General features: G+C 44.4%; 1 protein-coding gene and 1 long non-coding RNA gene across 3 annotated transcripts in view; both read left to right on the top strand.

Annotated features, from left to right (window-relative positions):
• The window catches only part of LOC132118923 (uncharacterized), a 350,882-nt gene that overhangs the window by 28,921 nt on the left and 306,451 nt on the right, over positions 1-15,510 (top strand). The window lies entirely within an intron of this gene.
• On the top strand, positions 14,565-15,088 carry LOC132114057 (glycoprotein hormone beta-5-like). Its single transcript, XM_059522190.1, has 2 exons — positions 14,565-14,807; positions 14,900-15,088. Exons 1-2 carry the CDS (start codon positions 14,607-14,609, stop codon positions 15,086-15,088), a joined length of 390 nt encoding a protein of 129 aa, XP_059378173.1. The 5' UTR covers positions 14,565-14,606.

Below are 15,510 nucleotides of genomic sequence, written 5' to 3' on the forward strand. Positions count from 1 at the left end.
AAGTCAAATTGCTTGCAAACATTCTCTTTGTATTTCAGTACAATTGGTTGCTTATATTTATTGATGTAGAGGATTGCTAATGCGAAGGAACTGTGTGCGTAGGCATATTGAAAAAGCTTAAGAATGCACGAGTGTGTGAGTGTGTGTGGATGTTGTAGAGAAGTTTATTAGATGAAAACGGGGATTAGATCAGAATATACCATTCACTTTGAGTGTGCATCAATGCTCAAATGAACTGCCACTGTTGATTATTGGTTTACAGTCTGTCATATGAAGAAAAAGATGAAGAAAGCAAACAGTCTTGTTCTTATTCAAAAGAAAGCATCTGGATTGACTTCCTTTGGTTGACCTCTGAGAAAACTGGTATCTGCAGAAACATCACATTTCATAGGAACAAAATGGAAAAGAAAAATGAAATAGAATAGACACGGCAATAAATATGGACTGAAATTGTATGCATACGTAGCATCACTTAAACTTTAAAGTTGCACTGTCCTTTTGATCAATGTCTTGTGTTTAAACATAGCAATGTATTTTTGGGGGACAAGCGGCTTTTGGGATATGAATGTATAAAAGTGGGATGTAAACATGAAAACTTGTGTTGAATATCTCCGCATCATGAACACTTTTGTCATTATTTTCACTCAAAACCTTTGACACATCTGGGGGTTTTGTTCACTTGTTAGTAGCCAACCATATTTATACCTTTTCTTTTACTTCAGAAATGTGCTGTTGATTCACAGCTGACCAGTTTTGGTCAGGCTGAAAACAGTTCACATCATTGACATGAAGCTGATGTCATTCAGTTCATTCCTGAAACACGAGCAGATGTTTAAAACGTGATTGGTTAAGTTTGCATATAGTGTGTTGTAATGTTCCGGCCTAGATTAATGGGATTTATAATTAGTGTGATGTCAGACTGTTCTTTTAAAACAGCAACAGCTTTAAAACAGCAAGGCATTTGGCGAACCGACACAGTTTGCTAATTTTCTTCATAAAAGCCTCTGCTTGTGGACTCAAACAAGTGAGTTAATCTCCTCCAGTTTCTTGTTTTATTGCTGTTTTGTGTTTAATTCTGATTTAGCCTAAATGTCGTTAAGGTATATATTTTTAACAGTCTTGTAAATGAAAGTGCAGAGGATCTTGATTTCAAGTGAATATTTTTCCATGGCGGTTGTAAACAGTCACATGACCAAAGCTTTTTTGCCCACTGATGCCCTTCAGAAAGAACGACCATATTTTATACATACAGGCTAAAAATTTAAAACGTCTATAATGTAAAATTTAGACTGTTCTGTCTCATATTATAAAACTGTACATTTACAAATATTGTTACATTAAAAGAAACAAGGAAAACCCACACACACCCATATAGGCCTATATATAATCCCTTCTCCCCATAACTGCGTGCATAAAAGTTTTTTAGTTGTTATAGTTAGCCTGTAGCTGTATGTTCGGGTATTATATGACAGTTAAAACATTTTGGCACGAAAATGGGGATTTCTGAAGATTTTTAACTGGTGTGTCGAAGAGGGGGGATTTCTGAAGCTTTTTACCTCATTTCTTCAGAATTATGATTCACAGTTCAGAACCCCCGGAATACCAGACGCTGGCGACGTCTGCTGGTCACACCAATGTAAATGCAATCAGAGGTGCAAGAACACCGGTGCTCAATACTGGCTAGATTATTATATATATTTAGATTATATATATATATATATATATATATACATATATATATATTAGGGGTGTAACGGTAAGCAAAAATCACGGTTCGGTACGTACCTCGGTTTTAAAGTCACGGTTCGGTTCATTTTCGGTACTGTAAGGGAAAGAAATGCAAACATTAAACTGCAGGTTGTTTATTACTATAAACTTTTTTTTAACAATTAGTTTACACTTTTTTAAAATACTTTTTAATAAAATATATATAAAATAAAAAAAAAAGAATAAGAAATAAAATACTGCTGCAAAGTTCTCCACTAAATAAAATACTCTCAGTCTCAAACCAATATCATATAATAAAATATAATGAAAAATATAAATAAATAACTATGATTACAGTGAAGCATTACCAATCCCAGCTCGTAGGCCTGCTCATAATTAATATATATATATATATATAACTTTTCCAAAGTGTAAAATGCAGCATCAACAGTTTCAGTTTTTAGACATGCTCAGATTTCGTTATTGCGTTGGACCGATCCAGAGACAGTTTATAAGAGACATGCCACTTCCTCAATCCTCAATACAACTATTTAAGGAAAACCCGTAATGGCAAATATGGCGGTTGTGTGCACATGTCCCGCCACTCCCGCTGGAAAGCCAATCATCTGCTTTTAACAGTCAAGCCGGGAAACATTTAAGCCTATCGTCTGGTTCCACTGACGTAGGCGCACAGTTGAGGAACCCTTGCGCCTGCGTAGTAAAGGTATAACATGTGGGGAAAAAGGCGTTTTAAACCTTATTTTGGGGCAAAGTCATCAAATTTTTTCAGCGATTTTTAGCATATTTCACTGCTGTTTCTATACATGCTGTTTTTATGTCCCGGTGACCAGTGGAAGTGCAGTTCTGACTCTCTGCCCATTCATTTAGATAGGAGCTGGTCTTGTTATTCTGAAATAGCTGCCCGGAGGCATTGCCAAGATGGCGGCCGAGTGGCACGACTTGCCTGAAAGGACTTGACCGATCGGAATTAAGAGCAAAGGTCTGTTTAAATGCCAACGGGAGCTGTGTTTGAATTACAATCATTTTTTTCCTAGTTGTAGTGATGTTCACACTCTCGTGATGCCTCTTGAAAACATTAGGCCGGTGACACACTGGCATTTTGCACCTGTCAAACATATGCTGTGTCCGAAACCGCTCCCTATAGAGATCGCTAACACATGTGACCAACTGGGCGGCAACGTCATCAGAACGCAAAGAATTATGGGTATATTTGGCCAGTTAACATAGCATGTGAGCATGGTCTATAAATCTAACATGACGCCTTCACAACAATACTTGGACACATATTGGTCAAAGCACAGCACACAACCACAATTTTATCCAGCAAAGTCTTCAGCTCAGTCTCATTAGTGGTGTGGACAGTGCCCGGTGATGGAGGTGGATTCACAGGACCTTCCATCTCAGGTGCAGGTGTAGTGTCTGACAGTAACAATATAAAGAAATCGTGTCATATCACAACTTCTATTCCTGAGGAATCCAGATTAGCTATACACAGGGGGCAACATACACTACCGTTCAAAAGTTTGGGGTCAGTAAGACTTTTAAATGTTTTTAAAAGAAGCATCTTCTGCTCAACAAGGCTGCATTTATTTGATTAAAAAAAATATAATAAAAACAGTAATATTGTGAAATATGACAATTTAAAATGACTTTCCTATTTTAATTTTAAACTAATTTATTCCTGCATCAAAGCAGGATCACACTCCAACATTTCATAGGCAGGTTTGCCTGCAATCACAGTCACCAAATAAATTGCAATGTAGCAATTTAGTACATTGGTAACTTAAGCTCATTTTCTAGCCATTTCATGCTAGTTAACAGTTAACATTTACAGAGAGTAATTGTAACTTACCTTTGTGAAAATGCTTTGAACACACCATCATGTGTTATGGAGTGCTATCGAAGGTAATCTTGGCCTCCTTACCGCTGCTATCCATGCCATTCGTCGCCTTTTTGTCACCTCTGAAACATGGCTTGTACTATTATGTTTCCACGCTGGAAAACGATAAAAGACTATTCCGTTCTTAAGCTTTATGCCACTTCCATCGTGAGAACGACTATTGCAGTTTATAACACAGCAGGTAGACGGCATCTTGAACACTACGTTCTTCCCTCCATGCAAAGAAGTCTGGCGCCTAATGTTTGTGCCACGGATTCCCAAAATGCTTTGTGTTCACCACTGGGAATACGTCATGATGATGACACATTAGCGATCTCTATTCACTATATAGTGCACTATATGGGGTGTCAGCCATTTTGTAGTGCTGTCCGAATTCTGAGTGAACTACTTCATTCCCTACATTTGTCCACTACTTTTTACCCACAATTCATTCTGATTTCGAGTGTACAACAGATGTAGGCTGCATCCGAAAACTTAGACAGGTGACTTGCTACCTTGCTGTCTAATCAGTCAATGACTTTGCAGGCAGCGTTTTTGCCCGAAGGCACCTCATGAAACGGATTTCGGACAGGCTTCTGAGGCGGAATTATGGTTTAATGATCTACAGCAAGATATAGAGAGCTTTGGTGATAACTAAGTGGATATCTCATTACTGCAATATTAATTTCTCGCTAGAAATTACATAAAAAGTGGAAAACGTTGTTCAGAAACATACATTTACACACAAACTGACCACCGGCTGCAACTTTCAGACGCCATCTTTATTTTTTGGCTTAACTGTCACAGAATGGAACGCACGGGATTGTGGGATAAGGCAGCGAAGGATACATCTATGCCATAGACAGTAAAAGAAATGGACACAGCGACCCCATTGGAACTCAGTTGAGACAAGTGAAGCCCATTTTTAGCACTTCCGTTTCTGACGCGCAGACTTAAACTAAGCTTGTGTGACGACTGGGTGAATGAAGGACTGGAAACAATAGCGAGTACAAAGATGATGCTGAGAAGACGACAAGCCAAGATGGTGTTGAGGTAGTGAGGAATCCGGGTGATGACGGTGAGAAGGCAGCAGGAGAGGATGGCACAGGAACTGCGGGGAATAGAGCCGAAGGTAAGTCTTTGTTGCTGAGTGAAAGTGCGGAGAGTGGATGAGGTTCTGGGGAAAACACGGACATCCAAACGCATACAACACTGAAGCCAACAGACAGAGGAAGCGACATTAAACAACGTTCTCACAAACACAAGACATGAGACAAGCCAATATATAGGGAGTGTGTAATGAGTGACAGCTGCTGCTGATGACAATTAACGGAGACGCCCACAAACTAATCAGTGCCGACCGAAACACACAGACTTCACCACAAAGTGCAAAAACCCAGAGATCACGGTTTACCAACCGTGACAGTACCCCCCCCCTCTAAGAACTCCTCTTGGAGTTCCCAGAAGGGCCTACCTGCTGATTGTAGTCATCAATAAGGGAGTGATCCAATATGTCCCTAGCAGGTACCCAACTCCTCTCCTCCGGACCGTAACCTTCCCAGTCCACCAGGTACTGGAATCCTCATCCCCTCCATCTCGAGTCCAGAATACGATTTACCGAATAAGTCGGTTCCCCATCTACGAGACGCGGCGGCGGGGGAACCGGAGTAGGGGGATTAATATGTGCATAAAACACGGGTTTAATTTTGGACACATGAAAGGCTGGGTGTATCCTCCTGTACGCTGGAGGTAGTTTGAGGCGGACTGTCACCGGACTAATGATTTTGGTGATAGTAAACGGGCCAATAAATTTGGGAGCTAATTTATTAGAAACGGAACGCAGAGGAATGTTACTAGTAGAAAGCCACACCTTTTGACCCACAAAGTAAACGGGAGGCTTTGACCGGTGGCGATCGGCCTTAGCCTTAGTGAGCTCCCTCATCCGGAGCAAACAAACGCGTGAGCGGAGGGGACCGCGACTTCAGATTCCAGAATGGGAAAGACTGGTGGCTGGTAACCTAAACTACACTGAAATGGAGAAACGAATTGTGAGCGTACTCCACCATAGAGAGTTGTTGACTCTAGGAAGAAGGATTCTTCGAGACCAAACATCACAACGTCCTCTCTAAATCTTGGTTGGCTCGCTCAGATTGTCCGTTACTTTGGGGATGATAACCCGAAGACAAGCTAACTGACGCTCCTAGCAATTTACAAAACTCTTTCCAAAATTTGGATATAAATTGAGATCCCCTGTCAGAAACCACGTCTACCGGGAGGCCATGAAGCCAAAAGATGTGATCTAGGACAGTGACCACTGTCTCCTTGGCTGTCGGTAATTTGGGCAGGGGAATGAAATGTGCCGCCTTCGAGAATAGGTCCACTACAGTCAAAAGACCGTCATGCCATTAGAGGGCGGGAGGGCGGTAACAAAATCTAGAGCGATGTGGGACCAGGGTCTCGAAGGGACAGACAGCAGTTGAAGAAGCCCATCAGGAGGCCGGTTAGATGACTTACCACTGGCGCAAACTGAGCAAGCCAAAACAAAATCGGGTGACAAGCCACATTAGAACAATGACCCCACTGGACAACCTCTGACAATAACTCCTCCGGCACAAATAAACGGTTCGGTGGACAACCAGATGGAGGCGTTACCCCTTGTAAGGCCGTCTTGACCTTCGACTCGACCTCCCATATGAGTGCTGAGACCACTAATTTCTCAGGTAAAATACACTCGGGAGTCACCGGGCAGGCGGAGGGATCAAAAAGACGTGATAAATAATCGGGTTTGACATTTTTGGAACCCGGGCAGTACGATAAAGTAAACTCAAAATGACTGAAAACCCCTGAGCCTTCCAGCCAGTGACGCCACTCCTCTAACGCTAATTTGACAGCCAACAACTCTCGGTTACCAATGTCATAATTACGTTCAACAGGAGATAATCGATGAGAAAAAAATGCGCAAGGATGTACCTTATCGTCCGAAACCGCACGTTGGGACAACACTGCTCCTACCCCCACCTCTGACACGTCGACCTCCACCATGAACTGCCGTGTGGGATCAGGGGCCACAAGGATGGGAGCCGAAATGAAGTGACTCTTGAGGTTAGTGAACGCAGCCTCAGCTGCGTCCGACCACCTGAACAGAGTACTGGGAGAGGTCAAGGCTGTCAGAGGTGAGGCTAGTTGGCTGAAATTGCGAATGAAACGCAGATAGAAATTGGCGAACCCCAGATACCGCTGTAGGGCCTTACGGGAATCTGGAGATGGCCAATCTATCACAGCCTTAATCTTGTCAGGATTGATACGTATTCCCTCGGACGAGACGATATACCCTAGGAAGGGTACAGACTGTGCATGGAATATGCATTTCTCCGCCTTGACAAAAAGCCCATTCTCAAGTAACCTCTGGAGCACTCGTCTGATGTGTTGAACATGTTCCTGGAGAGATGAAGAAAAAATCAGTATGTCATCCAGGTAAACATATATAAACTGATCTACCATATCTCTCAACACGTCATTAACGAGTGCTTGGAAAACCCCGGGTGAGTTGGAGAGCCTGAACGGCACGTTTGGCAATACCATGTTCTCCTTCTGAAAGACAGAAACAGGGACAACAGGACAAGCAGAAACCAGACAAGATTCATGACAACTTTCACTCCACAATGTGACTGTGTTGGAACCCCACTCCACTCGTGGATTATGTTTAGTTAACCAGGGGTGACCTAACACAATGGGAGCAACAGGGGAGTCCTTGAGAAAAAAGGATATAGTTTCGCGATGATTGCCAGAAGTGAGTAGTGTGATGGGTTCTGTGTGGTGTGTGACGTGAGGCAGTTCCTGGCCGTTGAGTGCGGTGACCTGGATGGGGAGAGACACAGGCAGGACAGGAATGTTCAGGTGATGTGTGAGGAATGAATCGATGAAGTTACCCTCGGCTCCGGAGTCCACAAGGGTGTGACAGTCGTGAGAGTGATTCTTCCACCGCAGTTGCACCGGAAGGAGGGTTGATGAGGACTTCCCAGCGGAGATCCCACCCGATAGTAGCCTCAAGTTTACTACCGGGCTGACTCTTTTACCGGACATGAGGAGATGTTGTGTTCCGAGTCTCCACAGTATAAACATAGTCCTTGGGACCTCTGCCGTTCCCTCTCCCTCCAGGACAGCCGAGCTCTACCCACCTGCATGGACTCGTGGTCGTCGACGGGACCGACCGCGTTCTCTCGACTCGAGCGCCCCCTAACTGGAGAGATGGTATGGCGCGTAGGACTGGGCTGGTGACCCAGGCGATTAATCCGTGCATCAACTCGTAAGGCCAAGTCTATTAGTCCATTAAGTGTGGGGGGCAGCTCGAGGAGGTAGATCTCCTTTTGAACACGGTCGGATAACCCATGCAGGAATCGATCCCACTGCGCTGCCTCGTTCCACTGGCACGCGGCCGCCAGGGTACGGAATTCGACGGAGTAGTCCGTGACTGAAGATGTACCTTGACGAAGGTCAGAGAGCTGGTGAGCGGCCTCCCTGCCGGCCGCGGCTCGATCAAATACCCTCCTCATCTCCTCCGAGAGGGTGTGGAACGAGGCGCAACACGGATGTTGATTTTCCCACACCGCCGTCCCCCATAGGGCCGCCTTGCCCGACAGTAGCGTGAGCGTAAATGCCACTTTGGATTCCTCGGTGGCGAAGGTGCGGGGCTGCAAGGCATAGAACATTTATTCAAAAAAGTTCTGCAAAAAGCTGGCTCACCGGAATAGTTTTCTGGCACCAGAAGTCGCGGCTCTGGCCGGAAGTGATCCTGGGGGGTCTCACGGGCGACGAGCGGCGCAGGCGGTGCGATGGGCGCAGTGGGAGAGGTGAGCTGATGGATCTGCTGGGTGATCTCGGACACCTGTGCCACCAGCGCTTGGACAGCGCGTCCGGTGTTCGAGATACTCTCCTGCTGCTGATCCATGCGTTTCACACTGTGGTGCATAAAGTCCGTGAGGGTGTTGGTGCTCGCTGCTTCCATGGTGGGTGAGAACGTTCTGTGACGACTGGGTGAATGAAGGACTGGAAACAATAGCGAGTTTAACAATTTAATAAAAGTAAAAAAACAAACAGCAGTACAAAGACGATGCTGAGAAGACGACAATCCAAGATGGTGGTGAGGAATCCGGGTGATGACGGTGAGAAGGCAGCAGGAGATGATGGCACAGGAACTGCGGGGAATAGAGCCGAAGGTAAGTCTTTGTTGCTGAGTGAAAGTGCGGAGAGTGGATGAGGTTCCGGGGAAAACACGGACATCCAAACGCATACAACACTGAAGCCAACAGACAGAGGAAGCGACATTAAACAATGTTCTCACAAACACAAGACGTGAGACAAGCCAATATATAGGGAGTGTGTAATGAGTGACAGCTGCTGCTGATGACAATTAACGGAGACGCCCACAAACTAATCAGTGCCGACGCGAAACACACAGACTTCACCAACCGTGACAGCTTGATGACGTCAGCAACCTGTCTGACAGATGTAAATCTTCTAGTAGCTGTGCGTGCAAACTGCCATCGTTAATCTTGCAGAGACGGCGAGCTTGAGCGGGGAGTTCTTTGGCGTGAGTGAGCAGGAGTAAGTATTCTGATTAATTATTTTGTATAGTATTTTAAAATCTAACGCCAGGGCTTGTATCTATGGGCTTCTCTCTTGACGACTCCCCGATTGCCTGCGAGCTTCTCCTCCTGTCTGTACGGTAATTTCTCTACTGTGCGACAGAGAGTCGAGTGGTTATGACGCAATCATTAGCCTGTTTTTACAAAAACTGTTTCTACGGGGCCATAATGTAACATAGAATGTAATGGAGCACTTTATAAATTGTCGTGTATCTTTAGAAATAAATAATGGACAAATGGAGTCTTTAAATGCCTCAGATGTAAAGTTATTCGCTGTCAAAGTGATGCCAAAATGAATGAGAGTCAATGGGATGCTAACGCAAGTGAAGTTCTGCTACAAGATGAAGTTCTGCTACAAGATGGAGAAGCGTCGAGCTGGAAGAAATGGTGCGTTCAAGTCATCTCGTATAGATCGTATTTACGAGTTGAATGCACATGAACGCCACCACAATATCGTAAATACCAGTGGGGAGCTCGGGATTTTCTTTAAGCCACGATCTGTACGAGTTGGGGGCGTGTCAGTGATTAACATGGCGGAATATACAATACTTAAAGGTATTTAGCTGTGATTGTCAGGCTTTTCTATTTACAGCGCAGTAAGTTAATCGACGACGCATAATATGATGGCATTATAATATAACAATGCAACTTATAACAATAAAGTTGGCAGCGGCTTCTTAAATTAATTTAAAACATTAAAAAACGAAGTATACCTAATGCACATTTCTTTGTTCTTCATTTTCTAGAACAAGAGTTTAAGAAAATAGCTGTATTTTTGTGTTTTTAATTAAGAGAAAGTACTCCGCCATCTTGCTCCAACCAAAGTGACTTGAAGGCACATGCCGTCGTAAGCACGACTTCCCTCCTCGTGCATACGAACTTCCCAGGAGGACTTGAACGCACCAAAGGAGCGGGAGCGAGCGAGTTTGAATGAGAGATGAAGTTTACATTTTTATTTTTTCTGTTTTAACCTTTTTCCTACATTATTTATATTATAATATGTTATGTAGGCAATAACTCAGTTTAATATTTGACTAATTTACTGAGGTGGCATCGTTGTTAACTTACAAAAATTATGATAATTTGATGGATAATTAACATTTTTTCGTTAATAACAGGTAGTGTATTCTGATGTAAAATTAACGGTCGCCTGAGGACGCTTTACAACCATCTTATCTGAGCTCAAAACAACTCTGCTTGAGCAAGTGTCAAGATACTAAAAATAATAAATACATAATTATGAACGTGTTTATGTGTGTTTATTTTTGTTCTCAGTACGTTATTTTAATAGCATTTAATGCTTATAAACATAAAAGCACTACAAAAAAAATAAAAATAAGTAAATTATCATCGATGAAACCACAAAGCTGAAGCGGAGGTATGTATAGCTGCAATATAAAGTAATTTTGAGTATTATTGCTATTAGTATTATTTTGTAAAATTAGGTACATGTAATATAAAAGTACATATGGCAATGTTTTTGCAACAGCTCCAAGTCTCACGCGCAGTGTAGGCTATACGTCACTGTCCGAATCCGTTCACTTATTTATTTGTTCACTCCTTCCTGATATAGTGAACTCAACTGCCATACACTATATAGGGATTAGTGAATGAGTGAGCGATTTCAGACACAGCAAAGATCCTGGTCTGTCGGCGGCCTCCCTCTATGTCACCTACAGTAGCAGCAGCGCACCAGCGCCGTGTCAGGCACGCTTCTGGTGTGTAAAGACACAGAAAACGCGAAGCAGCCGCCACGCAACTGACACGCAGCAGAAACGCCACACATCCAGTGTGTCACCGGCCTTAGAATCAGCTGCAGGGCGGGTTCCCTTTCATAGGTCACTTCGATGCTGCGGTGGCGTCACCGTATGGGAACACCTCTCGGTGTGACGAATGTCTGAAGCCCTATACCATCCCGCCAATCCTATTGGCCAAATAGCGATTGGCACCGCCCCTACGCAAGCGTACGCATCGTATACCTGAGTGACGCGCTCTATTTCACTCAGATTTAATTTCCTTCAGGAAAGCGAATCATCTGTGCCCTATGGAAACCATCTCGCGTTCTCAGCGGTTTTTTCTTCGAGCAGTGTTCAGCTCCTCTTCGCGGACGCGATGAGTCAACGAAAGGCAAGAGCCGTATAATGGGTTTATCACGTGGAGGCACTCATGAGAGGTTCGTTTAGCAGCCTCTCTACATGTTCTCTCTGTGATAGCCTGCGGCTACAGTTCTGCGCTCTGGAGTGTATTTTCTATAGGTCGCCTAGCGTCTAACCCCCACCGTTACGCTTCTGCGGTCGCCGAGGTGCCGCACAAGGTGGTGGTTTGGGGCGATGTGTGCGGCTTGGACTATGAATACAGTGATGCGCTGGAGTTTTTTCCACTTTGCTCGCTCTCCCCCACTCGAGTGTGTTAATCAGCAGATTTGCTTTTACAAACTATGTTTGTCCACCGCGGCATATGCGGTTCTCTCCCTCCGAGCGGACAGGAGAAACGTGCCTCCCCTTCCTCAGTGAGCTGTTGAATGTGGTTACCCGCGTGGTGTATAAACTATCCCCCCTTGAGCCGCTACCCTTCTTCACGGACCTCCACCAAGAGGTTTCGAGGTCCTGGAAGCAGCCTTAATCAGCGCACTTCACGAACGCCGCAGGTTTCGCCACCATTGCTGACATGGCGGACTGCTGTTATACAGCAATGCCGCTGGTGGACGAACTCTCTAGCTGAACGGATCGCGCCGAACTCGGCCGCGGCTTAAAGTCTCGTCGAAGGCGTGTCGAGTCACTTCTAATCTAGGCAAATTTATTTCACTTTATGGCGGTTCTTAACAAGAAAGATATTACAACTGGAGGCTTTGAAAAAGCTGCGGGGGGCAACAGATTTGGTGCTAAGTGCTACCAAACATGCTGCCCGACCAGTGAACCGTTCCATGACGGGGATGTTAACGGTCGAGCGCCACCTTGGCTAATCTCGCCGACATTACAAAAACCTGAGTTGGACGGCAAAAGCCTCTCGTCCTCAATCCCCTTACAGCAGTTCCTATACTTTGGCTGTTCGTCAGGGACTGTGCCCTCCACTAGAGAGTGCTGTTGGACTGCTAACGCACATCCAACCCTCTCACTGCAGTCCCAACGCTTTAACATTGACTGTCTCGCAGCAAAGGCACCTCGAGCATCATTGGATTGAGCTATCACTTGAGCGCCCCCTCAGACACTCTGCACAATCCAGCCTTCAGAGTTTGAGGGACGGCACAAGAGGCTGACAAAGACGGCCAGTTTATGACGGCTCACACAGCTGCCGCGTTCTCGCTAGCAGCGTGGCCCGATGTTTATCTTGTTGGATTAAATCCTGCCGTGGATACGCTTCAGGATTATACACAACGAAATGCAGTGACTTTGATGCATGCGCTTCCCTTCCTGTTCGTCAGGGACTGTGCCCTCCATTAGAGAGCGCTGTTGGACCGTTAATGCACATCCAACCCTCTCACTGCAGTCCCCATGCTCTAACACTGACTGTCTCTCAGCAAAGGCACCTCGAGCATCATTGGATCGAGCTATCACTTGAGCGCCCCCTCAGACACTCTGCACAATCCAGCCTTCAGAGTTTGAGGGACAACACAAGAGGCTGACTAAGACGGCCTGTTTATGACGGCTCACACAGCTGCCGTAATCACGCTAGCGGCGTGGCCCGATGTTCATTTTGTTGGATTTAATTCTGCCGTGGATATGCTTCAGGATTATACACAACGAAATGTAGTGACTTTGACACATGCGCTTTCCTTGCTTACGGACACTGTGAGCTTTCCGTGCTAGGACGTTAATACATGTGGGAACGCTGCAGGCGGAGGCTTGGAAACCACTACGTTTTATGGGCCGCAGGGCAACGCTTGCCCGGCATTTTCACTTATGGGTGTTACGCACAATTTGTCACGGATACACCATTCAGTTCAGAAAGGCCCGCCTTTTTGCCGTGGAAATCTTCCCATGGTTGTTAACCAAATTGTGGTGCTGCGGCAGGAGCATCTCTGCGGGGAATAGGGGCTATAAAAGTAGACCCCTCTCAGATGGAGTCAGGTTTTACAGCCGCTATTTTGGTAAATTAAATAAAAGTGACAATTAACGCCGTTTGAATCTTGCACTCAAGATGATTAAAATCAAGATGTTAACGGTAAAGTCTATTCTGTCTCAGATTCAACCAAACAGTTGGTTTGTCACGATCGATCTGAAGGATGCATATTTTCATATTCAGATCATCAAGAGACACAGGAAGTTCCTCAGATTCGCTTTAGAGGGCAAAGCGTATCAATACTGTATTCTTCTTTCGGCTTAGCCTTGGCTCATCGAGTATTTTCAAAATGCATGGACACAGTTCTGGCCCCGTTGCGGCTCCAGGGCGTTCGTGTATTGAGTTGCCTGGATGATTGGCTGGTGTTAGCACAATCGCAGACTCAAGCACACTCCCATCGGGATCTTGTGCTGAATCATCTAAACAGCCTGCACTTATGCACAAATTTCTAGAAGAGTGTTTTAATCCCCTTTCAGCGGATAATCTTCTGGGAATACACTTGGACTCTCGCGTGATGACAGCAAGACTATCTCTCCTGCGCGCTCAGTCTCTCGCATCATGCATCTCAGTTACGTATGTAACCACAGTTCCCTGAAAAGGGAACGAGATGCTGCGGTCCAGGCTGTTCCGTACCTTGATAGCATACTTCAGTTCATGAAATCTGAACGAAATAGCGCACGGCACTCAGGTATACAATGCGTACACATGCGTATGGCGGTGGCAATCGCTATTTGGCCAATAGGATTAGTGGGATGGTATAGGGCTTCAGACATTCGTCACACCGAGAGGTGTTCCAATACGGTGACGTCACCGCAGCATCTTGTTCCCTATTCAGGGAACCGTGGTTACATACATAACCGAGATGATTTGCGCTGAACACGGAGACTTCCGCCACTTAAAATGTTCGTTTGGAAACACGAAAATGTACCTATGTTACGCATACAAAATATTGCATTCGGTCATTCGGCACACTTCGGCACACACGTGCACCATACCGAAAGCCCTGTACCGAAACGGTCCGGTACGAATACACGTACCGTTACATCCCTAATATATATATATATATATATATATATATTTTTTTTTTAAGTATTTTGGGGGGTATAAATGGAGCAGGTGAACGAAAATAGTAGCCAGAAAAAGGCAATGAATCCTTCATAATCTTGTCTCTCAGAGATTATTAATTTATTAATAGATTAAAAAAAAAGAAACTTCTAAGCAATGCTTTAACAGCAGGCATATAGCCTTTTTTTAATTCATGAAATACATTATTGTTATTCATAATTTCTTTCAGAATGTACCCTGACCACTTCTTAGTGTATGCTGTGACCTTTCTGCTCCTGTTTCCTGGGTTTTATTCCACCATGGCTGTGACGACCTTGCAGAGTTTTCGTGGCTGTGCGGTACGTGATTTTGCTTTCATGGCAAAGAAGCCAGGATGCAGGAGTCTGCGAATAAACACTGATGCATGCTGGGGCCGCTGCCACACCTGGGAGGTGACCAAAACCTGCAATATTCAACTTTTTTATAGAAAAATATGAGAACACGTGGTGTATAAGTATTTATTTCTGCGTGTTTTATATCACAGAGGCCAGTTCCAGAGCCGCCGTATATCCAGAGGCACCACCGTGTCTGTACCTATAGCCGAACACGGCACCTGACAGCACATTTACCAGGTTGTCGCCCTGGCGTCTCCCCAATCTATCATTACCCTCAGGCCTTACAGTGTGACTGCACCTACTGCGCCTCAAACCACACAGAGTGTGAAACCTTTTAAGGGCACACACACATACATACAACTCATTTATACACATTCTCTTCTTTGCTTATTATGTAAAAAATATTCATTTGTTATGTAAAATATTGTTATGCATTAGATTTCACAAAACATGTCACAATAAAACATACACAGAAAACATCATGTACTCCTTTATTTCAAACGAATAGACAGATTTTGTGCAAACATCACCTTATAAATATATATTACGTAAGATACATTCTTTATGTCATTAGGTGGCACCGACATTAGAAAAGTGATTTGTATTTGAACTAGAGAGTATCTGATGCTATTTGCCTTTGTTTTATATTGCATTGCTTTATGTAGCCATTTGCTTTCTGTCTTTACACCACACTGGAGAACATTTCACTCATGCTGTTTCAAACTGTGTCGTCTTAGAACTTTAGATACAAGATCAAAAG

This window comes from Carassius carassius, chromosome 3, assembly GCF_963082965.1.
Source record: "Carassius carassius chromosome 3, fCarCar2.1, whole genome shotgun sequence".
Taxonomy (NCBI): Eukaryota; Metazoa; Chordata; class Actinopteri; order Cypriniformes; family Cyprinidae; genus Carassius; species Carassius carassius.

Coding starts and splice junctions, on each gene's coding strand:
- LOC132114057 (XM_059522190.1), top strand. CDS start 14,607: ATGTACCCTGACCACTTCTTAGTGTATGCTGTGACCTTTCTGCTCCTG. Junction 14,808..14,899: donor GCCGCTGCCACACCTGGGAG/GTGACCAAAACC, acceptor TTTATATCACAG/AGGCCAGTTCCAGAGCCGCC.